This window comes from Phocoena phocoena, chromosome X, assembly GCF_963924675.1.
Source record: "Phocoena phocoena chromosome X, mPhoPho1.1, whole genome shotgun sequence".
Taxonomy (NCBI): Eukaryota; Metazoa; Chordata; class Mammalia; order Artiodactyla; family Phocoenidae; genus Phocoena; species Phocoena phocoena.
The window spans coordinates 76,047,535-76,074,076 of record NC_089240.1 but is presented as its reverse complement, the minus strand read 5'-3'; the positions used below and the strand labels follow the sequence as shown (position 1 = coordinate 76,074,076).

The window sequence follows — 26,542 nt, the reverse complement described above, 5'->3', positions numbered from 1 at the left end:
TGCTTCTTTCTCTGGGCATGAAGTTAATAACGAAAACTCTCAAAACTTAGTCAAAGTCACTATCAAGTCTGTGGTATGCCCACAATATATTAAAAAGGAAAAAATATATAAATAAATAAAAGGAAGAAAGAAAGCTCACATCTTTTAAAAGGAATATTCATTTTAAATAATAATTTAAAGTGAACCTATACACAAATATTAACTGGATCATATACGCTTTCCCCTGCTCTACTGATTTCTCAAAAAGCAAGTTAGAAATTTTCACTGTGATAGACTCAGAAGTAAGGACCATCTCGAGAATACTTTCATAGGAGAAAATTAATTTAGTAGTATTAGTGAAATAAGGAAGGAAATATACTCCATTACCTCACTTGACTGATTTAGCAAAAAAGCATGTGGAGGAATAAATTTTATTCTACATATTCCTAAGGCTATTATATCGAAAAATAGTACAAAATGACAGTTTTACAATTAGAAATTATGTTCTTCACTAAAATGAACAAGGTTTTCTAGTTTCACTTTTTTTCAAAAGAAAGTATTCACTTAAAAAAAGCTGTGAATTCACATAAAATAACCTCTTATCACAAAGTAGCCCAAACTAAGTAGGCACCAGCTTAAGGCTGAAACAAATTGAGCATTCTTATTCTCACCACCTGCGCCTGGCCTGGCCCAGCGTGACATGCAGAGGCTTGGAGCCCACTATGCGACCATTCATCTCATCTACTGCTTTGGTAGCCTCTTCAAAAGAGGAGAAGCAGACAACACCAAACCCTTTGCCTTGCCCCACTTCCACCATCACTTTGGCCCGGCTAATTGATCCAAAGGAAGAAAATTCCTCCTTCAGTTTTTCATCATCGATGGTCTCGTCTAGGTTCTTAATATAGATAGGCACCCCTGGAGGCCGACTTTTTTCTTTTAATCTCAGCCGCTCAAATCTTCGCCTTAACTCAGCCAGGCGTTCAATTTTCTTCTGTGCTCGCCCTACATAGAGGACTTTCCCATCGATGGACTTTCCATGCAGGTCTAACACAGCCTTTTGGGCAGCCTCGTGTGTCTCGTATCTCACAAATCCAAAGCCTTTCGATTTCCCACTGGCATCTCTTATTACCTTAACACTCTCAGTTGGCCCGTATTCACTGAAAAGTTCCTTCAGTTTGTCGTCATCCATGTCATCTCCAAAGTTTTTAACGAAAACATTGGTGAAAGTCGCTCTATCCCTAGTTCTAACTTCAGCTGCCCGCTCTTCCGGAAATTTGAATCGGCCAACGTACACCTGGCGGTTGTTGAGCCGCACTCCATTCATGTGCCAGATGGCCCTATTGGCAGCGGCCAGGCTGTCAAAGTGCACATAGGCATAACCCTTAGAGCCGTTGTCATCGCATACTACCTTGCAGGAGAGAATGCTCCCAAAAGCAGAAAACAGATAAAAAAGGGCCCTATTGTCTATGGATTTGTCCAGGTTTTTGATGAATATATTTCCAACTCCAGACTTTCTTAAGCGGTCATCTGGCTGAGACCACATTAGGCGGAAAGGTTTGCCGTTAATCAAATCAAAATTCATGGTGTTCAAGGCCCACTCAGCATCCGCAGGAAAGCGGAAGTTAACATAACCATAGCCCAGGGGGCTGCGGGTCACCGGGTCACGGCAGATTCGGGTGAAGCGAAGAGGGCCAGCAGGCCTGAACTTTTTATATAACATGTCCTCGGTGACATCTGGGTCCAAGTCACCCACATACAGGGCAGCCTTGAGGTACTTCTTTTTCTTGCCAGCAGGATTAGGCTCCCCACTCCCCATCTCTCTGAGCACAGGGAGGAGGCTTTCTTGGGAGAGAAAAAGAGGTTGCTTTCTCTAAGCTATGGGCCAAGCAGCTGTTCACAAACAGAAAAAAAGCCAAGGCGAAGGAAGCTAAAAGCAGACTCAGAATCACTGTTGAGGCTGAGAAAATGAAGTTCAGAAACAGCTGGTCAGCAGGCTCAGAACAAATGCATCAGACAAAAAAGCACCCCAATGACGAATCCGTTCTCCCTAAGGTGGCTTAGAATTTCCACCCATTCAGATCTAAAATCAGTTTCAAAAGCCAGTAGCAGGAAAGAAATGTCCCTTTCCCCGTTAAATTGTAAGAAATCATCAAGCAGCTGGCTGGCTCCCCACACCTAGCCTTGCCGACAGAGGCCTCACGACCCGTTTTCTGCATAAATATAGGCCTCAAGCTCGTGTGGGCTTAAAATGATATCAACAAGGGCAGGAGCCGAACATGTATTCCTCCGCCGGCTGCCTGGCCGGTCTCAGGCGGGCTCGCGCTCACTAAGGCCGCGCTACACACACTCAGCGTCAGCGAAAGGGCAGACTGGACACTTGGTGCGCTGCGGCCGGGCAGGCAGCCTGCAGGCGGCGGATCGGACAGAGAGACAGACAGACAGACACACGCGCGGAGGACCGGAGACCGCCCAGATACCCAAGATGCCCACTGGGTACGGACCGAGTGACGCGCAGAGATTTCGGCAGCCTGAGACTCGCGGCGGGTCCGGAGGGACTGACTGGCAGACGCGCACTGGGTCAGCTCAGACGCGAGGAGGTTCCGGACAGATGCGGGGCGGAGTCAGGAAAGAAGGGCAGATGCGCGGCGGGCGGGAAGAGCGCAGACCGATGGACAGGGATTGCGCCCTGCAGGACACACCGACCCAGGGACTAAAAGCTTCTAGCTGTGGTAGGGCGAGCGGGCGGGGCGCAAGGAAACCCGGAACCGTGCTAAGTAACTTCCCGCTTGCTGTGTGCCAAGATGTTAAAAAAAAAAAAGAAAGAAAGAAAAAAAGAGAAAAGAACGAACGAAAGAAAAAGATTTAAATGGTTTCTAGATTTTTCATTTCTTATTTTTGAAATTTTATTTATTATTTTAAAATATTACCTTTAGGCTACTGACCCCAAAATCAAAGGAGGTGAAGACCTAGGCGGAAGGGACTCTCATAATTTTTTTGTTTTTTTAAACGAATTCCCTAAATCGTTTCGAAATAGCATATAGGTTGCATACTTTCCTGAGTGCATTGGAAAGTCAGTTGACAGCTGTACTGGACTCCCAGTCCAGTGCTAAATGATCACAGGGTCAAATAAAACACAGGCCCATGTTGTAGTTGGCCTTTATTTTTACTCCATTGAACTTCAAAATAATGGTAGCATTATCCCCAGGTAATAGGCAGAGTTCTTTTCGCTGCTCCAGTAATACTAAGGTTTTAATGATTGGAGAGCCATAAAATGACTTTTAATGATACTTAGTGCCAGAAAACGTTGAAGATGTGCTGCCTCCATAATCACAAATTGCAAAATCTTAGTTAAAGAGTAAAAGCTGCAGAATCAATGCAAAATATATAATGTTTGAAGATGAAATAAACACGTTAAGATATAGGCACTTTACACAATTAATTGCTAATTTCAACTTGAATTGTCAACTTTAAACCATTGCAGGGAACAATGCTATAAGATTAGACACAGCTCAGAGGTTTCCCAAGATCTCTCTTTAGAGTTTGTGGTAAACTGTTTTGAAAAGGAATGTTACCCCGTCTTCGGAAAATCATCAGTGTCTGTAACACATAACTCAACCAGCCCCTTCCACAAGCCCTCCCCTCAAAAAGAAAATCCGAACAAAACATATGTCAGTACTGTTAGGCTGGAAAAGATCCTGGCAAAAAAGGAATGCAAGAGAAGGACATCACCCCAAAGGGTGTTGTCTTAAATTCTTAGAATAACAGGCTAGATTCATGTGTTGCTTTATTTTCTACAGTTTCTATTAGACGGTAGAGTTGACTAGAGATGACAATTTGCCCTCATTATTTACTCAATGATTTTGTAATTTTCTCCTCAAGGGTTCTTGCTTAGCTAAGACATGGAGACTATGTGAGAAAAAGCAAATACAAATTAAAAAATGTTATAGAGATAGACTAATAGAAACTGGTCTTAAAATATCACCACATTGACCAATATGTAGAAACACTTGTGAACATGTGCTTACTTTATTGTACTTTGAACATATACTTTATAAACATCTTTCCTCATAAACTTAATTGACAATGGGCCAGAACTTTTGTTTTTATTTTTCTGATATAAAAGTATTACTTTACTGAAAATGCTATATTAAAATAACAACATAAATCCAAGAGAATAATTACCACAATATTATCACTAAATCAAATTAATATTTTATTTATGTAACCACCTAAATGCTGTCCATATTCCAATTCATTTGTATATATTTTCTCTAATATTATAGCTGGAATTGGGTTGTTAAAAATAATTATTTTCGGGAATTCCCTGGTGGTGTAGTGGTTAAGAATGCACCTGCCAATGCAGGGAACATAGGTTCGAGCCCTGGTCCGGGAAGATCCCACATGACATGGAGCTACTAGGCCCGTGTGCCATAACTACTGAGCCTGCATGCCACACCTACTGAAGCCCACGTGCCTAGAGCCTCTGCTCTGGGACAAGAGAAGCCACCACAATGAGAAGCCCACACACTGCAACGAAGAGTAGCCCCCACTCGCCGCAACTAGAGAAAGCCTGCATACCGCAACAAAGACCCAACTCAGCTAAAAGTGAATAAATTGGAAATACTTTTAACAATAAAAATTATTATTTTCAGAATAACCTCCACTCTACACTTGCCAGCCATTTTGGGGTCATTGCAGTATAAACATTCTAAACTATAGTGAACATTTTATCAGATCAAAAATCAGAAATTTAGAACTGCTGTGAAATAAATAAATTTTAGTGGAGTTCCCTCTGCTAAGCAGAAGTTTATGGGAAAAAGGGAAACATTTTCATCTATAATTTGTTTAATCATTTTAATATTTACATTGAGAATTGTCTCTGGGATAAAAATCAGATGTGGAACATTTCTCTGTCATTTTTATTATATATTCAAGGTAAGTTTATAGTCTATGTAAATCTGATGCATATATTAAATCCATTAAAAATCCCCACCCAGATTACTAAGGCAGTTGGTTGAAGCATATCTGAGTCTTTCTAAATCTGAGAAACATTTTGCATGAGGAAAGAATCCTAGACAACTGGTATTCTAAGTGCAACCTACCACACATTGTTATTTACAGTTGGTAGAAATTTGTCAGCATGAGAGGAAGAAGAGGACAGTTGGAAATTTATGTTTTTCAGCCTTGTCTTAACAGGCACTTGATCCTGTTTCCAATTAAAAGTCTGAGTTGTGCAAGGTGCTAGGACTTCACAATGAAAGTAAATTTGCTACTCTCTTGAATGAAGTCTGGGATGGTTGAACAAAGTAAAACCTTTATTACCTAGAACTTGGCTCATGTTTTTCAGACAAAAAGAGGAAAATTGGCAAAAAAACAATTTGGCATTAAACATGTAGTAGTAAGTTTTGGAACCAGTAGCAATTCTTTGTCTCTATTTCCAAAATTTTATCCTGCTCCATGAGTATTTATCCTCTGGATGATAATCCTGAAGGCATTTTGATAAGATTTATTGTCAAAGAAAGATTAAATTGTGTTTATTAGAATGTACTTACTGAAATGAGAAAGTAACCAAAAGTGGAAAAAATTTCAACAGAATACACAATGGAATGGGATTTATGCTAAATTGTCAATAAACCAGAATATCTCATTTTTCAACATTTAACCAAAATTTCAAATTATAAAACTATAGTTTAGATATTTATTCAAAGGCTGTAGCTATAATTCATACATTTATAACCCTAGGTGGTTTGATGGAAATTAAGAAAGATTCTTTTACAAAATTTTAACATTTTTTTTCTTTTTTCATTTCTCTCATTAATTGAATCCCTGTTGAATTAAAAAGTCATGCATTCAACTGTGGATAAATCTGAGTATTAACATATAAAAATAATATAACAACTTCATATATATTTAGGTTTAGTTAGGTGTCTCCTTAGGGTTCTCTTTTAATTAAATCCTATTAGTTTAAAATGAACCCATGGAATATTACAATGTAAATTTATGCAATTGCTATGCATTCAAAATCCAGTCTATTTAGAGTTTTACATATGATGTAGAGGCAAAGTATTTTATCTTATTATGCATTAAAATAGGGTAGGAGTATCACCCAATTGACAGATAGTCTCAGACAAATCTCTCCTTACTAGGGTTTGTTTATTGAACATATGCCTCATACAGGAAAAACACACACACACACACACACACACACATACACACACACACATACACACACATACACCACATTCTTTGATTAAAAATCCTGAGTTATAATCATTTCACTCGACCTAGAACAATAAATAAAATAATAATTGTTTAAAAATGTAAACTTTATTTTCATTTTTAATGGTGGGAAAATATACATCAAATTTACCATCTTAATGATTTTTAAGTGAACAATTCCGTGGTTTTAAGTACACTCACATTGTCATCACATTGTCTTGCAAGCGACATCACTATGTCCAGAACTCTTCATCTTACCAAACTGAAACTCTGTACCCATTAATCTATGCTTTTAGATGACACAAAATATGTTAAGCCATTTCTTTATTGTTGGACATTAAAGCTGCTTTTAGTTATTTTATTGTCACAACACACAGTGCTATAATAAACGTCCTTATTCACATACTTTTATATATTATTACTCATTTCTATTAAGTAGATTCTCAGAAGTGGGTATCGTACACTTAGATGGTATGTGAATTATTAAATGTTAATATATGCTGTCAGAATTATGTCAAAAATGATGACACAATTTACTTATTTTATCAACAACATAAAACTTTAGAGGAAATGGCTAACTCTTAGCAAAATAGGAATTACCAAATTTGATCCAAAGGAAAAGTGGAAGAATTGCCATATAACAGATTAGAGAAAGATTACACATATGCTATTTAAAAACAAAAAACAGGCACAGGTGATTTTATAGTTGAGTAGTATTATATAATCTTTAAGAAAATACATGTAGTGCTAATGCTATTCATACTATTCTCAACCACAAAAAGCTCCTTAAATCACTTCTATAAAATTGTCTCCAAGAGAAACTTCTCATAAGCCTAGCTAATGTTTTCAAACCAGAATAAAGTTATAGATTGATGGTCAGTCCATTTGCTGATAGAGCTTGGATATACATTGTCTCAGTTGTGTGTATGTTTGGGTGTAGTCAGATTGCAGGAGCATGGTTAAGTGTTACATAATACGGATTTAGAAGGGAATATGTGATGGGAAGAAAATTAAAAACTTCCATTTTAAAATGTCAAAACAAAATAAAACATATTCCAGATACTGATCATGATATCTTTCACTTTTTTCCTTTCCTTCTGGAAAAACTGTTCAGAAAAAGTAAAACGTGGAGAACAGTTCTTCACAGATAAGGAAAACTGAACATTTAAATAAACAGATGATTGAGGAAAATACTCTGCTTATCTTTCCTAACCTAAAAGTTCAAATGCAAAATAATACATTATTGTTTAATCTTTATCAATGGGAGGATCATAAAAGAAAGATCAAAGTCTTTCTTTTAAAAGACTTCCCATCCCCAAATCCCTGTGTTTTGGCTATAGGCACACTAAGTACTCATATAATCCCTGTGAAAGCTATCGGAACTCCTTCTGTATACTGCTTGTTCATCCATATTCATCTTCATAATAGGTAACAGGAACTGTATGCCCATTTTGTTTTGAAATCAGTCATTATCTTCATGCTTTGATACATACAGCAGAATTATATTAAGTGGACATTAGATTTACAAGGTGAAATACCTATACTTTCCATTTCATCTTTAATCTCCTTTGCCACGATTTCAAATACACTTTTTTTTTGCATCATGGCTTAATTAATTAATTTTTATTGGACTATAGTTGCTTTACAATGTTGTTTTAGTTTCTGCTGTACAGCAAAGTGAGTCAGTTATACGTATACATATATCCACTCTTTTTTAGATTTCCTTCCTATTTAGGTTACCACAGAGCATTGAGTAGAGTTCCCTGTGCTATACAGTAGGTTCTCATTAGTTATCTACTTTACATATAGTAGTGTATAAATGTCAATTCCAATCTCCCAATTCATCCCCCCCACCTTGGTAACCATAAGTTTCTTCTATACATCTGTGACTCTATTTCTGCTTTGCAAATAAGTTCATCTGTATCATTTTTCTAGATTCCACATATAAGAAATTTTATATGATATTTAGTTTTCTCTTTCTAACTTACTTCACTCTGTATGACAATCTCTAGGTCCATCCACATCTCTGCAAATGGCACTATTTCTTTCCTTTTGTGGCTGAATAATATTCCATTGCATATATGTACCACATCTTCTTTATCCATTCCTCTGTCAATGGACATTTAGGTTGCTTCCATGTCCTGGCTATTGTAAATAGTGCTGCAGTGAATATCAGGGTGCATGCATCCTTTTGAATTATGGTTTTCTCTGGATATACATGTAGGAGTGGGATTGCTGGGTCATATGGTACCTCTATTTTTAGTTTTTTAAGGAACATCCTTACTGTTCTCCATAGTGGTTGTACCAATTTACATTCCCACCAACAGCATAGGAGGGTTCCCTTTTCTCCACACCCTCTCCAGCATTTATTGTTCGTAGATTTTTTGATGATGGCCATTCTGACTGGTGTGAGGTGATACCTCATGGTAGTTTTGATTTATATTTCTCTGATAATTAGTGATGTTCATCATCTTTTCATGTGTTTTTTGGCCATTTGTATGTCTTCTTTGGAGAAATGTCTATCAAGTACACTCTTAAAGATAAGATTCTTTCATTATAGAATTTTCTTTCCATATATTTCTCTTTTTGTGTGAGGTGGAATAACAAATATTAATACTTTATTAAAAAGTTATGACTATTTCCATAATTATTTTATTAAAGTTATACATTTAATTCTTTATTGTATCCTTTAAATTTAATTCCTGTGCAATATCAGAGAGTCTAAATGACAAGCTAGTATCTAACAGCGTAAAAACTTGCAGAAACTCCAAGGTTTAAAGTAAACTAATTCATCTGATCTGGAGAGAAAATACACATTTTAATTACTTTGATTTTCCTCAATAAAGAGTCATCAGTAATGCTTACTTTTTGATTTACAGTGTAATCAAAATAATTATTCATTGGCTTGGAGCAACACCTAAGCTCTAGCACATTTCCATTAGAAATAGAGTCCTGTTTTAAATATTTACATTTAGATAGAGGTGATAAACCTACCACAAAATTTCAAAGGATATAAGGGGTCCTGGAGTTATTACTGTTAACTACAGAATCCTGCTTTTGACTCTAATTATTCTTATTTATTTAAAAAATATATTTAAGTCAATGCTAGACTTTGGCTGCTGAAACATTCTTGAAACTTATTTACTACTAAGACTAAAAATCATTCATTAATAATGAGAGGACATTTCTCTTGGTTAATTTATTTACCTATTTGCGGCTCCAATAATATTGAAATGACCTTTAGAATGTTTGGATACATTATTCATCAACTTAAGTGAGCTCTGTGCTTCAATTCTATGCATTTTATGTTTGCTTCAATTCTCCCCCTTCCCCACCCACCAAGACATTTGTTTTTCTTCACATAACTGTTTCAAGAAATTATCCAATTTTCAAGACATTTGGTGTATGATGGTATCTAGATACATTTTAAGGTCTGTTTGTGGTTTAGCCATTTGCTTAAGTAAAATGTAGTTTTTGAGGGTCCCCTAGGTGCCAGACACTTTGTCACTGGGGATAGAATGTTGAACGAGATACACACGGTCCCTACTATACTTTATAGTTTTTACGTTCTGGAGGGGGGAATATCATAGACAAATAAAAAATAAACAAAACAAATAAATTAATTCCAATTTGTGACAAAATCCATGTGGGAAATTCTAAACTGGGTGTTGTGATAGCAGTTAATAGTGGAATGCAGACTAGCACAGCCTATCTTAAAATAAAAAGGAACTTCATAATCATTTTCATATGAGCATTTATTTTACAAACTTATAAGATTTAAATGAAATTTATGTTGATAAATGTAATGAGAAATTATTGCACTGAATGAGGTCTATAGGTCCCAGATAATAAGTCATTTCAGCTTCCCAGAATAACAGCTGACTGAGAAAGGATGTGGTCATATTGAAACCAGTGTATGTTTAGAATTGATTATGCTTTTAGTATAGTTTACTAGGCATGGAAAATACAGGTCAAGCATTAAATAGGCTACCTCTGTTAGACTTTTCCACAAACCCTTAGAAGGGTTGCAGAGAAGGTAAAAGAAAATAAAAACTATATGAATAATTGCCACAAGGAAATAGGAATTAAAATGTTTAAAATTACTTTATGATGTCTACTTATTCATTTTCATAGATGCTCTTTTTGAATATCTTTTCTGTATATTTTGTATGACCCCTTCCCTCTCTCCCTCCTCCTTTCCCTCTCCCTCTTCCTCATTTTGTTAGTCATGCTGAAGTGATAATTCCTGATTTAGGACATAAAGAGAAAGGTACTCAGTATGTGTCTTTGTATTACTGAATCATTACATCTACTCTAATTGTAAGTACTGTACAATTACTACATGTGGAAACATAACTGGAGATGTAAAAAACAAAAAGCAAAACAAACAAAACAAAACAAAAGAAGAAGCCTCTGGAATATTCACTTTTGAACTTAATTGTTTCTATTCAGGCAACCTCAGAAAGGTCTAAAAAGGAAATAGCATCTAGCATTTATCACTTATTCTTTTTCCATTTCTTTCTTTACACTTATTATTCCCTTCTCATCTCTGCCTTTAAAAACACTTCTTCAAGGCCTAGCTTAATTAAATTTTTTTCAAGATTGCCTATTTTTGGCCCATTTAAATATTTTCTTCTCCCCTTTTAACTATTTTCCAATTTCTTTTATCTTTTGACCATGCTCTCTCTTATATATGGGTCCTAGGACTTCTTTTCTGGATGAAGTATATGATCCTGGGGAATGACTTTTAAATTTTATACTGAAAAAAATTACTTTTCTCTTCTTGTTCATTTGAATTAAATTGAAATTACCGAGACTGAATTGAATTGAAAAGATTTACACAGGGTCAACACATATTTAGGGCGTGTGCCCTCTTACAGCCAAGAGAAACAAGACTAATCAATCATGCCACTGAGCCTGGACCTGGTTTCATCATATTTGTAAGCAAAGTCCTACAGGCAGCTACTACTAGTCATCAGATTTGGCATGCAAAATAAGCCTTTATGGGATCCCAGATACTTTGAATGTGTTATTAATTATTTCTTCCTTTAGTGTAGGATAAAAATAATAGCTATATTTTAAAAGAAGTTATAATTTTCCAAATCTTGCTACAGTACAGTTACAAAGCAGGAAGAGTAACCATTCTCTTCTGACCCACAAGAAAGTTTTGGCCCTGATACAACATCGAGGATCAAGGATCATTATAAAGCCTGAATGTGTACTCATCTTGAAGAAACATTATTTTGAACTCTGAGTATTTTAACCTCGTCTAAGTATATTTTTGGATTCACCCTTTTGTTTGCTAGAAGCTGTTGTCATACAACTGTGAACTTGAAAATTTATACTACACATATCGCTTTTCATATTATGTGATACCTTTACACCAGGAGACTTTAGATCTAGAAAAGAGACATTATTTGCAAAACAGACTGAAATTCTGATCTTAATAAAGGTGTAAGGTTAATTTTTGAGGACTGAGAGAGGAAGGAAGACAAACCAGCAATATAACACAACTTCTTCTGCTCTAAGGGACATGTATCCTTTTGGTTGGAAACATAAAGACAATGAATGGCAACACTTTTTGCTTTCTGTAAAGAAAACATAAACCCACTTTTTCTGTAATGACAGGATGTGGGTAAACTAATATTAATGGAAACACATGTCTGAAAAATTGAAAACTAAATAATTTTACTTTTATTTTTATCAACTCATACTATTTACTCCAACATTAAATTGTATTCCAAAGTAAGTTTCTAATAAACAAATATTTTGTGGGCTTTTAAGGAAATTATGAAGTGGGGAAAGTTGGTTTTAATGGCTAACTATAAATTATATTATCCCACCCTCACAAATGATATCAAACATTTTCCCAAGACCTATCTTCATTGTTCCCCTCACACTCAGGGACTTGACAAAAACATAACTCTTTCCACCTTATTGAAATGTGCTTGTTGCCTTGGCAATCAATCTATCATGGCACGAGATAGCAGCTAGCTACCTTAATTTTTAGAATAGTTTTAGACTCACAGAAGAATTGTGTGGAAAATGCAGAGTACTCACATACACTCTAGCTCACTCCAAACACAGCCTCCCACATCAATATACTGCACCAGTGTGGTACATTTGTAACAATTTATGAACCAATATTGACACATCATTATCACCCAAAGTCCATAATTTACATTAGGGTTCACCCTTGGTGGTGTACAGTCTATGGGTTTGGCAAATATGTAATATTACTAATCTGCCATTACAATTTCATCCAAAATAGTTTTATTGTCCTAAAAATCCTCTGTGCTTTGCCTATATATCCTGTCCTCTTCCCTATACCCTGACAATCACTGGTCTTTCTACTGTCTTCATACTTTTGCCTTTACCAGAATGTCATACAGACAGAATCATAGAGGATGTAGCCTTTTCAGACAGTCTTCTTTTACTTAGTAATATATATTTAAGGTTCTTCCGTGTCTTTCCATGCCTTGAAAGCTCATTTCTTTTATAGTGCTGACAGTAATATTCCATTGTCTAGCTGTACTACAGTTTATTTATCCAAATACCTACTGAAGGACATCTTGGTTGTTCCAAGTTTTACAAATTATGAATAAAGCTGCTATATCTTTGTGTAGGTTTTTGTGTGGACGTAAATTTTCACTTCATTTGGATATATGTCAAGGAGCACAGTTGCTGGATTCTATGCTAACAATATATTTCATTTTGTAAAACACTGCCAAATTGTCTTCCAAAATTGCTTTACCATTTTGCATTCCCATCAGAAATGAATGATAATTCCTGTTGCTCCACATCCTTGTCAGCATTTGTATTTGTCCATGTTTTGAATTTTCATCATTCTAATAGGTGTATAATGGTATCTCATTATTATTTTAATTTGCAATTCTCAAATGACATATGCTGATTACCTTTTTATGCATATTTTCCATCTGTATGTCATTTTTGCTGAGACGCCTATTCAGATTTTTCACCCATTTTTTTCTAAAAAAATTTTTTATTGTGGAAAGTACACTTAATATGTGATCTACTATCTTAACAAACTTTTAAGCTTATAGTATATTATTATTGACTGCAATGTTATACAGCAGATCTCTAGAGCATATTCTTGCTTCACTGAAATTTTATGCCTGTTGATAATAACTCCCCATTTCCCTCTCTCCCTGGCCTCTGGAAGTCATTATTCTACCCTTTAATTCTATGAATTGAACTATTTTAGCTACCTCGTAAAAGTGGAATAATGCAGTATTTATCTTTCTACAATTGGCTTATTTCACTTAGCATAATGTCCTCAAGATTCATTCATGTCGTCACTCATCACATATTGCAAGTTTCCTTCTTTTCCTTAAAGGCTGAGTAGTATGCCATTGTATGCATATACTACATTTTCTTTATTCATCTGTTGATGGACTAGGTTTTTATACAGATTGTTTGTTGTGAATAGTGCTGCAGTGAACATGGGAGGGTATATATATTTGAAAATCATATATCTAATAAAGGGTTAATCTCCAAAATATGTAAAGAACTCCTACAACAGAATAGTAAAAACAAAACTAATGACCTGATTAAAAAATGTGCAAAGGACTTGAATAGATATTTCTCAAAAAAAAAACACATACAAATGGCTAACAGGTTTATGAAAAAATGCTCAACATTGCTAATCTTTAGGGAAATGAAAATCAAAACCATAATGAGATATAGCCTCACACTTGTCAGGAGGGCTATTATCAAAAAACAAAGCACAAGTGTTGGAACTAATGTGGAGAAATTGGAACACTTGCACGCTGTTGGTGGGAATGCAAAATGTAAAACTGTTTGGAGGTTCTTCAAAAGATTAAAAAAGAGCTACCATATGATCCACCAATTCCACTGCTGAGTATTTAGAAGTGAAATACCCAGATAAAATAATTGAAAAATAATTGAAAAATATCTTTTCCATTTTTAACTGGATTATTTTTTTAATTTCTTGAGTTTTTAGAATTCTTTGTACATTTGAGATAATAGTCCTTTATCAGACATATCTTTTACAAATATTTTCTCCCAGTCTGTGGCTTGTCTTCTCATTCTTTGTACAGTGTCTTTTGTAGAGAAGAGTTTTTAGAAACATTTTAATGAATTCCAACTTAAGCATTATTTTCTTAAAAGAATCAGATCTTTGTCATTTCCAATCTCAAGGCTATCTAGATTTTCTCCTATGTTTTCTATAGGAGTTTTATAGTTTTGCATTTTCCATTCATGTCTATGATCCATTATGAATTAATTTTTGTGAAGGGTGTAAGTTCTGTGTCTAGCACCATTTGTTGAAAAGACTATCCTTGCCTGTGCTCTTTTGTCAAAGATCAGTTGACTATATCTGGATCTATGACTGAGCTCTCTATTCTGTCCCATTGATCTATTTGTCTAATCTTTTGCTAGTATGACACTGTCTTGATTACTATAGCTTTAATGTAAGTTTTGAAGTTGGGGGAGTGTCAGTTTTCTGACTTTGTTCATCTCCTTCAATATTATGCTGGCATACTGAGTCTTTTGCCTCTCCATACAAACTTTAGAATCTGCCTATATGCACAAAATAACTTGCTGGAATTTTAGGATTGTGCTGAATCTATATATTAATTTGGGAAGAACTGACATCTTACAATATATTTTCCGATTCATGAACATGGAATACCTCTCCATTTATTTAATTCTTTGATTACTTTCATCAGAGTTTTATAGGTTTCCTCATCTGGATATTGCACAGAGTTTGTCAGATTTACACCTAAGTATTTCATTCACTTGGTGATAATCTAAATATTACTATGTTTTTTTAATCTTGAATTCTAATTGTCTATTTCTTGTATATAAGAAAGCAATTGACTTTTGTGCACTAATCTTGTATCCTGAAACATTGCTTAATCACTAATTAGATCCAGGAGTTCTTTTTTTCTTCTTTTTAAACAATTCTTTCAGATTTTCTACACTGACAGTCATGTCATCTATGAACATAGTTTAATTTCTTCCTTCCCAATTTATGTACATTATATTTTCTTTTCCTATTGCATTAACTAGGGTTTTCGGTATGATAATAAACAGTAGAGCAGTGTTATGGGACATTCTTGCCTTCTTCCCAGCATTAGTGGGGAAGAACTGTTTCTCATCAGTAAGTATGATGTTATCTGTTGGGTTTTGTAAATATTCTTTAACAGGTTGAGGAAGTTCTCTTTTATTCTTAGTTTGTTGAGTGATTTTATCATGAATAGTTTTAGATTTTATCAAGTGCCTTTTCTGTATCTATTGATATAATCATGTGATTTTTCTTCTTTAGTCAGTTAATGTGATGGGTTACATTAATTGATTTTCAAATGTTGAACCAGGGTTACATACTTGGAATTGTATAATTCTCTTCATACAATGTAGGATTTAATTTGTTAATGTTTTGTTGTGGGTTTTGTTTATATGATCATGAGTGACATTGGTTTGTAGTTTTCCCTTGTTGCATTGACTTTACCTAGTTTTGGTATTAGGATAATGCTGGCCTTATAGTATGAATATGACATGATTCCTCTGTTTTTATTTTCTGAAATTAATTGCAGAAATTGGGATAATTTCTTCTTTAAACATTTGGTAGAATTCACCAGTGAACCCATCTGGGGCTGGTGCTCCCTGTTTTGGAAGGTTATTAATTATTGAGTTAACATTTTAAATAGATATAGGCTTATTCAAATTATCTATTTCTTCTTGAAATAGTTTTGACAGATTGTGTCTGTCAAGGAGTTGGTCCATTTCATCTAAGTTATCAAATTTGTGAGCATGGAGTTGTTCATAATATTTTTATTATCCTTTTAATATTCATGGTACCTGTAGTAATGTACCTTCTTTCATTTCTGATGTTAGTAAATTGTATCTTCTCTGTTTTTTTGTCTATTGATTTCCTGTTTTCAATCATTGATTTCTACTCTAATCTCTATTATTTGTTTTATTCTGCTTACCTTAGATTTAATTTTCTCTTTTTTTCTAGTTTCTTAATGTAGAAGATTAGATTATTGATTTTATAACTTTCTTCTTTTCTAATATATGTATTCAATGCTGTAAATTTCCTTCTAAACATTGCTTCCACTGCATTTCAAATGTTTATGTTATATTTTCATTTTAATTTCTCCTGAGTCTTCTTCTTTGACTAGCTTGTCATTTAGGTGTTGTTTAATCTCTAAGTATTTTGTGGTTTTCTAGGTATCTTTTTGTTTTTTATTTCTAGTTGAATCCCATTGTAGTGTGTGCATACATTGTATGAGTTCTACTCTTTTTGATTTGATAAGGTATGTTTTGTGGCCTAAAATATGATCTATCTTGGTAAGTGTTCAATGTGAGTTGAGGAGAATGTGTATTCTGCTGTTGCTGGGTGAGGTATTCTATAAATGTCAATTAGATTCAATTGATTGATCATATGGTTGTGTTCAACTATGTCTTTACTGATGTTCTTCATGCTGGTACTGCCCATTACTGACAAAGGGATATTTAACTTCGAATATAATAATGAATTTGTCTATTTCTCCTTGCAGTTCCATCACTTTTTTTCTCAAGTATTTTGATACTTGGTTTTTAGGTACATACACATTAAAGATTGATATGTCTTCTTGGGTAATTGACCCCGTTATCACTGTCAATTGCTCTTTTATTTCTGATAATTTCCCTTGCCCTGAAGTTGAATTTGTCTGAAATTAATATAGCTACTATTACTTCCTTATGGTTAGTGTTAACATGTTATATCTTTCTCTATCTTTTTACTTTTAATCTATATGTGCCTGTATATTCAAAGTGGGTTTCTTGTAGACAATTTACGGTTGGGCCTTGGGTTTCAATACACTCTATCTCTGTCTTTTAATTGATGTATTTAGATCATTGATATTTAAAGTGATTATTGATATAGTTAATTCTTATCTATCACATTTGTTACTGTTTTCTACTCATTGTTTTTGTTGTTTCTACTTTTGTCTTCCACATTTTTCTGCCTTCTCTCTCTCTTTTTTTAAATTTATTTGGCTGCACTGAGTCTTAGTTTTGGCACATGGGATCTTTGTTGTCACATCTGCAGGATCTTCATTGCGGCCTGTGGGATCTTTAGTTGTGGCATGCAGGATTTTTAGTTGCAGCATGCAGATGCTTAGTTGCGGCATATGGGGTCTAGTTCCCTGACCAGGGACTGAACCTGGCCCCCTGCATTGGGAGCATGGAGTCTTAACCACTGGACCACCAGGGAATTCCTGTGCCTTCTCTTGCTTTATTTATGCATTTTATATGATTTTATTTTCTTTCCTTTTTAGCATATAAATTATACTTCTTATTTTAAAACTTTATTTAGTGATTGCCCTGTGGATTGCAATATGCATTTACAATAAAGCCAGGTTCACTTTCAAATAACACCATACTGCATCACATGTAGTGCATATACCTAGGTATAGATTTATTAGTATTTGTCCTGCTTCATGTTCTCTGAGCTTCCTGGGTCTGTGATTTTGTGTCTGACATTAATCCTGAAAAAATTTGTCATTACTGTTTCAGATATGTTTTTGTTTTCTTCTTCTTCTCTTTCTGGTATTATTACTACACATGTGTTACAGCTTTTGTAGTTTCCCCACACTTCTTGGAAATTCTATTCTATTTTGTTGTTGTTTTGCATTTCAGTTTGTGAAGTTTGTATTGACATATCTTCTAGTTCATTGATTCTTTGTCTATTAATAAGCCCATCAAAACATTTCCGTTACAGTGTTTTTGATTTCTAGCACTTCTTTTTGTTGTTTCTTAGAATTTCCATCTCTCTGCTTACATTATGCATTTGTTCTTACATGTTGTCTACTTCTCACATTAGAGTCCTTAGCATATTGATCACAGATAGTCCTTTTAAATTTCTTATCAGATACTTCCAAAGTCCCTGTCATATCTGAGTCTGATTCTGATGTTTGCTCTGTCTCTTCGAACTGTGGTATTTTTTTTTAACCTTTCAGTATACCTTGTAATTTTTTTTTTTTTTTTTTTTTTGCAGAAAGGCAGACATGATGTACTGCGTAAATGTAACTGTGGTACATAAGTCTTTATTGATGTATTCAATAAAATGCGGCTGCTTCCCACTAGCTATCGACCTTACTACGTTTGTTAGTGTGTGTATGTCCATGACTCTCTCTCGCCCTGTCAAAGCTCACCCTTCCCCCTCCCCATATCCTCAAGTCCGTTCTCCAGTAGGTCTGCGTCTCTATTCCCGTCCCACCCATAGGTTCTTCATGACATCCTTTTTTTTTCTTAAATTCCATATATATGTGTTAGCATACGGTATTTGTCTTTTTCTTTCTGACTTACTTCACTCTGTATGACAGACTCTAGGTCTATCCATCTCATTACAAATAACTCAATTTCGTTTCTTTTTAAGGCTGAGTAATATTCCATTGTATATATGTGCCACATCTTTATCCATTCATCCGATGATGAGCACTTAGGTTGATTCCATCTCCAGGCTATTGTGAATAGAGCTGCAATGAACATTTTGGTACATGACTCTTTTAGAATTTTGGTTTTCTCAAGGTATATGCCCAGCAGTGGGATTGCTGGGTCATATGGTAATTCTATTTGTAGTTTTTTAAGGAACCTCCATACTGTTCTCCATAGTGGCTGAACCAATTCACATTCCCACCAGCAGTGCAAGAGTGTTCCCTTTTCTCCACACCCTCTCCAGCATTTATTGTTTCTAGATTTTTTGATGATGGCCATTCTGACTGGTGTGAGATGATATCTCATTGTAGTTTTGATTTGCATTTCTCTAATGATTAATGATGTTGAGCATTCTTTCATGTGTTTGTTGGCAATCTGTATATCTTCTTTGGAGAAATGTCTATTTAGGTCTTCTGCCGATTTTTGGATTCGGTTGTTTGTTTTTTTGTTATTGAGCTACATGAGCTGCTTGTAAATTTTGGAGATTAATCCTTTGTCAGTTGCTTCATTTGCAAATATTTTCTCCCATTCTGAGGTTTGTCTTTTGGTCTTGTTTATGGTTTCCTTTGCTGTGCAAAAGCTTTGAAGTTTCAACAGGTCCCATTTGTTTATTTTTGTTTTTATTTCCATTACTCTAGGAGGTGGGTCAGAAAGGATCTTGCTGTGATTTATGTCATAGAGTGTTCTGCCTATGTTTTCCTCTAAGAGTTTGATAGTTTCTGGCCTTACGTTTAGGTCTTTAAAGCATTTTGAGCTTATTTTTGTGTATGGTGTTAGGGAGTGATCTAATCTCATACTTTTACATGTACCTGTCCAGTTTTCCCAGCACCATTTATTGAAGAGGCTGTCCTTTCTCCACTGTACATTCCTGCCTCCTTTATCAAAGATAAGGTGTCCATATGTGCGTGGGTTTATCTCTCGGTTTTCTATCCTGTTCCATTGATCTATCCTTCTGTTTTTGTGCCAGTACCATACTGTCTTGATTACTGTAGCTTTTTAGTATAGTCTGAAGTCAGGGAGCCTGATTCCTCCAGCTCCTTTTTTCGTTCTCAAGATTGCTTTGGCTATTCGAGGTCTTTTGTGTTTCCATACAAATTGCGAAATTTTTTGTTCTAGTTCTGTGAAAAATGCCAGTGGTAGTTTGATAAGGATTGCATTGAATCTGTAGATTGCTTTGGGTAGTAGCGTCATTTTCACAATGTTGATTCTTCCCATCCAAGAACATGGTATATCTCTCCATCTATTTGTATCACCTTTAATTTCTTTCATCAGTGTCTTATAATTTTCTGCATACAGGTCTTTCATCTCCTTAGGTAGGTTTATTCCTAGATATTTTATTCTTTTTGTCGTAATGGTAAATGGGAGTGTTTTCTTGATTTCACTTTCAGATATTTCATCATTAGTATATAGGAATGACAGAGATTTCTGTGCATTAATTTTGTATCCTGCTACCTAACCAAATTCATTGATTAGTTCTAGTAGTTTTCTGGTAGCATCTTTAGGATTCTCTATGTATAGTATCATGTCATCTGCAAACAGTGACAGCTTTACTTCTTCGTTTCCGCTTTGGATTCCTTTTATTTCCTTTTCTTCTCTGATTTCTGTGGATACAACTTCCAACACTATGTTGAATAAGAGTGATGAGAGTGGGCAACCTTCTCTTGTTCCTGATCTTAGTGGAAATGCTTTCAATTTTTCACCATTGAGGATGATGTTTGCTGTGGGCTTGTCATATATGGCCTTTATTATGTTGAGGAAAGTTCCCTCTATGCCTACTTTCTGGAGGGTTTTTAGCATAAATGGGTGTTGAATTTTGTCGAAAGCTTTCTCTGCATCTATTGAGATGATCATATGGTTTTTCTCCTTCAATTTGTTAATATGGTTTATCACATTGATTGATTTGCGTATATTGAAGACTCCTTTCATTCCTGGAATAAACCCCACTTGATCATGGTGTATGATCCTTTGAATGTGCTATTGGATTCTGTTTCCTAGTATTTTGTTGAGGATTTTTGCATCTATGTTCATCAGTGATATTGGCCTGTAGTTTTCTTTCTTTGTGACATCCTTGTCTGGTTTTGTTATCAAGGTGATGGTGGCCTCATAGAAGGAATTTGGGAGTGTTCCTCCCTCTGCTATATTTTGGAAGAGTTTGAGAAGGATAAGTGTTAGCTCTTCTCTAAACGTTTGATAGAATTCACCTGTGAAGCCATCTGGTCCTGGGCTTTTGTTTGTTGGAAGATTTTTAATCACAGTTTCAATTTCAGTGCTTGTGATTGTTCTGTTCATACTTTCTATTTCTTCCTGATTCAGTCTTGGAAGGTTGTGCATTTCTAAGAATTTGTCCATTTCTTACAGACTGTCCATTTTATTGGCATAGAGTTGCTTGTAGTAATCTCTCATGATTTTTTTATTTCTGCAGTGTCAGTTGTTACTTTTTCTTTTTCATTTCTAATTCTATTGATTTGAGTCTTCTCCCTTTTTTTCTTGTTGAGTCTGGCTAGTGGTTTATCTATTTTGTTTATCTTCTCAAAGAACCAGCTTTTAGTTTTATTGATCTTTGTTATCATTTCCTTCATTTCTCTTTCATTTATTTCTGATCTGATTTTTATGATTTCTTTCCTTCTGCTAGCTTTGGGGTTTTTTTTGTTCTTCTTTCTCTAATTGCTTGAGGTGCAAGGTTAGGTTGTTTATTCAAGATGTTTCCTGCTTCTTAACGTGGTCTTTTATTGTTATAAACGTCCCCCTTAGAACTGCTTTTGCTGCATCCCGTAGGTTTTGGGTCGTTGTGTCTCCACTATCATTTTTTTCTAGGTATTTTTTTATTTCCTCTTTGATTTCTTCAGTGATCTCTTCATTATTGAATAGTGTATTGTTTAGCCTCCATGTGTTTGTATTTTTTACAATCTTTTCCTGTAATTGATATCTAGTCTCATGGCATTGTGGTCAGAAAAGATACTTGATACAATTTCAGTTTTCTTAAATTTACCAAGGCTTGATTTGTGACCCAAGATATGATCTATCCTGGAGAATGTTCCATGAGCACTTGAGAAAAATGTGTATTCTGTTGTTTTGGATGGAGTATCCTATAAATGTCAATTAAGTCCATCTTGTTTAATGTATCATTTAAAGCTTGTGTTTCCTTATTTATTTTCATTTTGGATGATCTGTCCATGGGTGAAAGTGGGGTGTTAAAGTCCCCTATTATGAATGTGTTACTGTCGATCTCCCCTTTTATGGCTGTTAGTATTTGCCTTATGTATTGAGGTGCTCCAATGTTGGGTGCAAAAATATTTATAATTGTTATATATTTTTCTTGGATCGATCCCTTGATCATTATGTAGTGTCCTTCTTTGTCTCTTTTAATAGTCCTTATTTTAAAGTCTATTTTGTCTGATATGAGAATTGCTACTCCAGCTTTCTTTTGGTTTCCATTTGCATGGAATATCTTTTTCCATCCCCTTACTTTCAGTCTGTATGTGTCTCTAGGTCTGAAGTGGGTCTCTGGTAGACAGCATATATAAGAGTCTGGTTTTTGTTTCCATTCAGCCAATCTGTGTCTTTTGGTGGGAGCATTTAGTCCATTTACATTTAAGGTAAGTACCGATATGTATGTTCCTATTCCCATTTTCTAAATTGTTTTGGGTTCATTATTATAGGTCTTTCCCTTCTCTTGTGTTTCTTGTCTAGAGAAATTCCTTTAGCATTTGTTGTAAAGCTGGCTTGGTGGTGCTGAACTCTCTCAGCTTTTGCTTGTCTGTAAAGATTTTAATTTCTCCATCAAATCTGAATGAGATCCTTGCTGGGTAGAGTAGTCTTGGTTGCAGGTTTTTCTCCTTCATCACTTTCAGTATGTCCTGCCACTCCCTTCTGGCTTGTAGGGTTTCTGCTGAGAGATCAGCTGTTAACCTTATGGGGATTCCCTTGTGTGTTATTTGTTGTTTTTCCCTTGCTGCTTTTAATATGCTTTCTTTGTATTTAATTTTTGACAGTTTGATTAATGTGTGTCTTGGCATATTTCTCCTTGTATTTATCCTGTATGGGACTCTCTGTGCTTCCTGGAGTTGATTAACTATTTCCTTTCCCATATTAGGGAAGTTTTCAACTATAATCTCTTCTAATATTTTCTCAGTCCCTTTCTTTTTCTCTTCTTCTTTTGGAACTCCTATAATTCGAATGTTGGTGTGTTTAATGTTGTCACAGAGGTCTCTGAGACTGTCATCAGTTCTTTTCATTCTTTATTCTGCTCTGCAGTAGTTATTTCCACTACTTTATGTTCCAGGTCAGTTATCCGTTCTTCTGCCTCAGTTATTTTGCTATTGATCCCTTCTAGAGTATTTTTATTTTCATTTATTGCATTGTTCATCGTTGTTTTTTTCATCTTTATTTCTTCTAGGTCCTTGTTAACTGTTTCTTGCATTTTGTCCGTTCTATTTCCAAGATTTTGGATCATCCTTACTATCATTATTCTGAATTCTTTTCCAGGTAGACTGCCTATTTCCTCTTCATTTGTTAGGTCTGGTGCATTTTTATCTTGCTCCTTCATCTGCTGTGTGTTTTTCTGTCTTCTCAGTTTGCTTATCTTACTGTGTTTGGGGTCTCCTTTTTGCAGGCTGCACGTTCGTAGTTCCCGTTGTTTTTGATGTCTGTCTCCAGTGGCTAAGGTTGTTTCAGTGGGTTGTGTAGGCTTCCCAGTGGAGGGGACTAGTGCCTGTGTTGTGGTGGATGACGCTGGATCTTGTCTCTCTAGTGGGCATGTTCACGTCTGGTGGTGTGTTTTGGGGTGTCTGTGGCCTTATTATGATTTTAGGCCGCCTCTCTGCTAATGGGTGGGGTTTTGTTCCTGTTTTGCTAGTTGTTTGACATAGGTTGTCCAGCACTGTGGCTTGCTGGTTGTTGAGTGAAGTTGGGTGCTGGTGTTAAGATGGAGGTCTCTGGGAAATTTCCGCCGTTTAATATTATGTGGAGCTGGGAGGTCTCTTGTTGATCAGTGACCTGAAGTTGGCTCTCCTACCTCAGAGCCAGAGCCCTGACTCCTGCCTGGAGCATCAAGAGCCTTTCATCCACACGGCTCAGAATAAAAGGGAGAAAAAGTAGAGAGAATTAGTAGAAATATGAGTAAAGAAAGAAGGAAAGGAGGAAAGGAAGGAAGGAAGAAAGAAGGAAATAAAGGAGGGAGGGAGGGAGGAAGGAAGGAAGGAGGGAAAGAAGGAAAAAAGACAGAAAGGAAGAAGGTACAGTAAAAATAAAATAAAGTATAATATAGTTATAGTATTAAAAAATATTTAGAAAAAAAAAAGGACGGATAGAACCTTAGGACAAATGTTGGAAGCAAAGCTATACAGACAAAATCTTACACAGAAGCATACACATACATCCTCACAAAAAGAGGTAAAGGCGGAAAAATCATAAATCTTGCTCTCAGAGACCACCTCCTCAATTTGGGGTGATTCATTGTCTAAAGGAGGGATGGAAGGAAGGAAAGAAAGAAAGAAAGAACGAAGGTAAAGTATAATAAAGTTATTACAATTAAAAATTAATTATTAAGAAAAAAAGTTTTTTAAAAAAACCATGGACGGATAGAGCCCTAGGACAAATGGTGGAAGCAAGACTATACAGACAAGATCTCACACAGAAGTGTACACGTACCCATTCACAAAAAGAGGAAAAGGGAAAAAAATCATAGATCTTGCTCCTAAAGTCCACCTCTTCAATTTGGGATCATTCCTTATCGATTCAGGTATTCCACAGATGCAGGGTATATCAAGTTGATTGTGGAGCTTTAATCCGCTGCTTCTGAGGCTGCTGGGAGAGATTTCCCTTTCTCTTCTTTGTTCTCACAGCTCACAGGAGCTCAGTTTTGGATTTGGCCCTGCCTCTGCATGTAGGTCGCTGGAGGGCGTCTGTTTTTTGCTCAGACAGGCCGGGGTTAAAGGAGCCGCTGATTCGGGGGCTCCGGCTCACTCAGGCCGGGAGTGGGGCGGGGAAGGAGGGGCACTGCGTGTGGGGCGGGCCTGCGGCGGCAGAGGCCATCATGAAGTTGCTGCAGCCTGAGGCCCGCCTTGCGTTCTCCTGGGGAAGTTGTCCCTGGATCCCAGGAACCTGGCAGTGGCGGGCTGCACAGGCTCCGCGGAAGAGGGGTGTGGAGAGTGACCTGTGCTTGCACACAGGCCCCTTGGTGGCAGCAGCAGCAGCCTTAGTGTCTCCCGCCCGTCTCTGGGGTTCGCGCTTTTAGCTGCAGCTCACGCCCGTCTCTGGAGTTCCTTTAAGCAGCGCTCTTAAACCCCTCTCCTCGTGCACCAGGAAACAAAGAGGGAAGAAAAAGTCTCTTGCCTCTTCGGCAGGTGCAGACTTTTCCCCAGACTTCCTCCCGGCTAGCCGTGGTGCACTAATCCCTTCAGGCTATGTTCAAGCCGCCAACCCCAGTCCTCTCCCTGCGCTAGGTCCGAAACCGAAACCTGAGCCTCAGCTCGAAGCCCCGCCCGCCCCGGCAGGTGAGCAGACAAGCCTCTCGGGCTGGTGAGTGCCGGTCGGCACCGATCCTCTGTGCGGGAATCTCCCCACTTTGCCCTCCGCACCCCTCGCTGTGCACTCCTCCGTGGTCCCGAAGCTCCCCCCTCCGCCTTCTGCAGTCTCCGCCCGTGAAGGTGCTTCCTAGTGTGTGGAAACTTTTCCTCCTTCACAGCTCCCTCCGACTGGTGCAGGTGTCGTCCTTATTCTTTTGTCTCTGTTTTTTCTTTTGCCCTACCCAGGTACGTGGGGAGTTTCTTGCCTTTTGGGAGGTCTGAGATCTTCTGCCAGCCTTCAGTAGGTGTTCTGTAGGAGTTGTTCCACGTGTAGATGTATTTCTGGTGTATCCGTGGGGAGGAGGGCGATCTCCGCGTCTTACTCTTCTGCCATCTTCAAGCCGTCCTCAAGAATTACTTTGAACTTGACTTGCAAGTTGATAACTTTCTGTAGCTTGGACTTTTCCTGGGCTAAATCCAATGTATTAGCGGGGCTGTGTTCCTTTCTGGAGATTCTAGGGGAGAGACCTTTTAGGGTTGGTGGAGTTCTCACCTCACATCACTCTCCAACCTGGAGTTTTTAACTCTCAAATTTGTCCACACTGAACTTCCAGCAATTTCTCAATTACATTTTATATTTTCCTATCTTGGACTGGATAACATGGAGGTTTCAGCTCATGGGCTTCTTCTATTATAAGCTGTTATTCTCTGTTTCTACCTGTCTTCCTCTCCAATTTTGGGGGCAATAGTTTTGTCCTGCAATCTTTGTTCTCAGATAGAAAAATGAAAAGTTATGTTTTTTTGGTTTATTCAGCTTTTTTCTTCTTGTGTGGATGGGAATGATGACTTCCAAGTTCACTATGTGCTGGACAGGAAGTTGCAAGTTCCCTTTATAAACTGTTCAAGTGGGAGAATTCTGTTGGAAATTTTTGTGTATCTGCTCGCATATTAGTAATTCTGATAACAGGAATTTCTGGTATCTATGAGTGTAAGCTTATAAGATGTTTGTTCTTGGGAGAAATCATTAATCCTTGTAACTTCAGTCAGAATAAAAGATTAATTACGAGAAAAACTAACAATAAAAAACAAACAGATAAAAACAAATATGAAACTCATAAATTTTAGTTATTTACCTGACTGCTTGCCTTTTCTCATATTGACAGAGACCACCCACCCTCCCCCAAAATTCCCATATGTCAAAACCTAAACTCCAATGTGATGATATTTGGAGGTGGGCCCTGTGGGAATTGATTAGGCCATGAGGTCAGAACCCTCATGAATTGGATTAGTGCCTTTATACAAGAGACCCCAGGGTACTCCCTTGTCCCTTCTGCCATGTGAAAACACAGCAAAAAGATGGCCATCTATGAATG

At 36.5% G+C, this 26,542-nt stretch overlaps 1 protein-coding gene across 1 annotated transcript; it reads right to left on the bottom strand.

The window, feature by feature from the left end:
• Positions 1–526: 526 nt before the first annotated feature.
• On the bottom strand, positions 527–2,543 carry PABPC5 (poly(A) binding protein cytoplasmic 5). Its single transcript, XM_065900776.1, has 2 exons — positions 2,481–2,543; positions 527–1,936 (listed from the first exon to the last, which is right to left on the bottom strand). Exon 2 carries the CDS (start codon positions 1,793–1,795, stop codon positions 647–649), a length of 1,149 nt encoding a protein of 382 aa, XP_065756848.1. The 5' UTR covers positions 1,796–1,936; positions 2,481–2,543; the 3' UTR covers positions 527–646.
• Between the last annotated feature and the right edge of the window lie 23,999 nt (positions 2,544–26,542).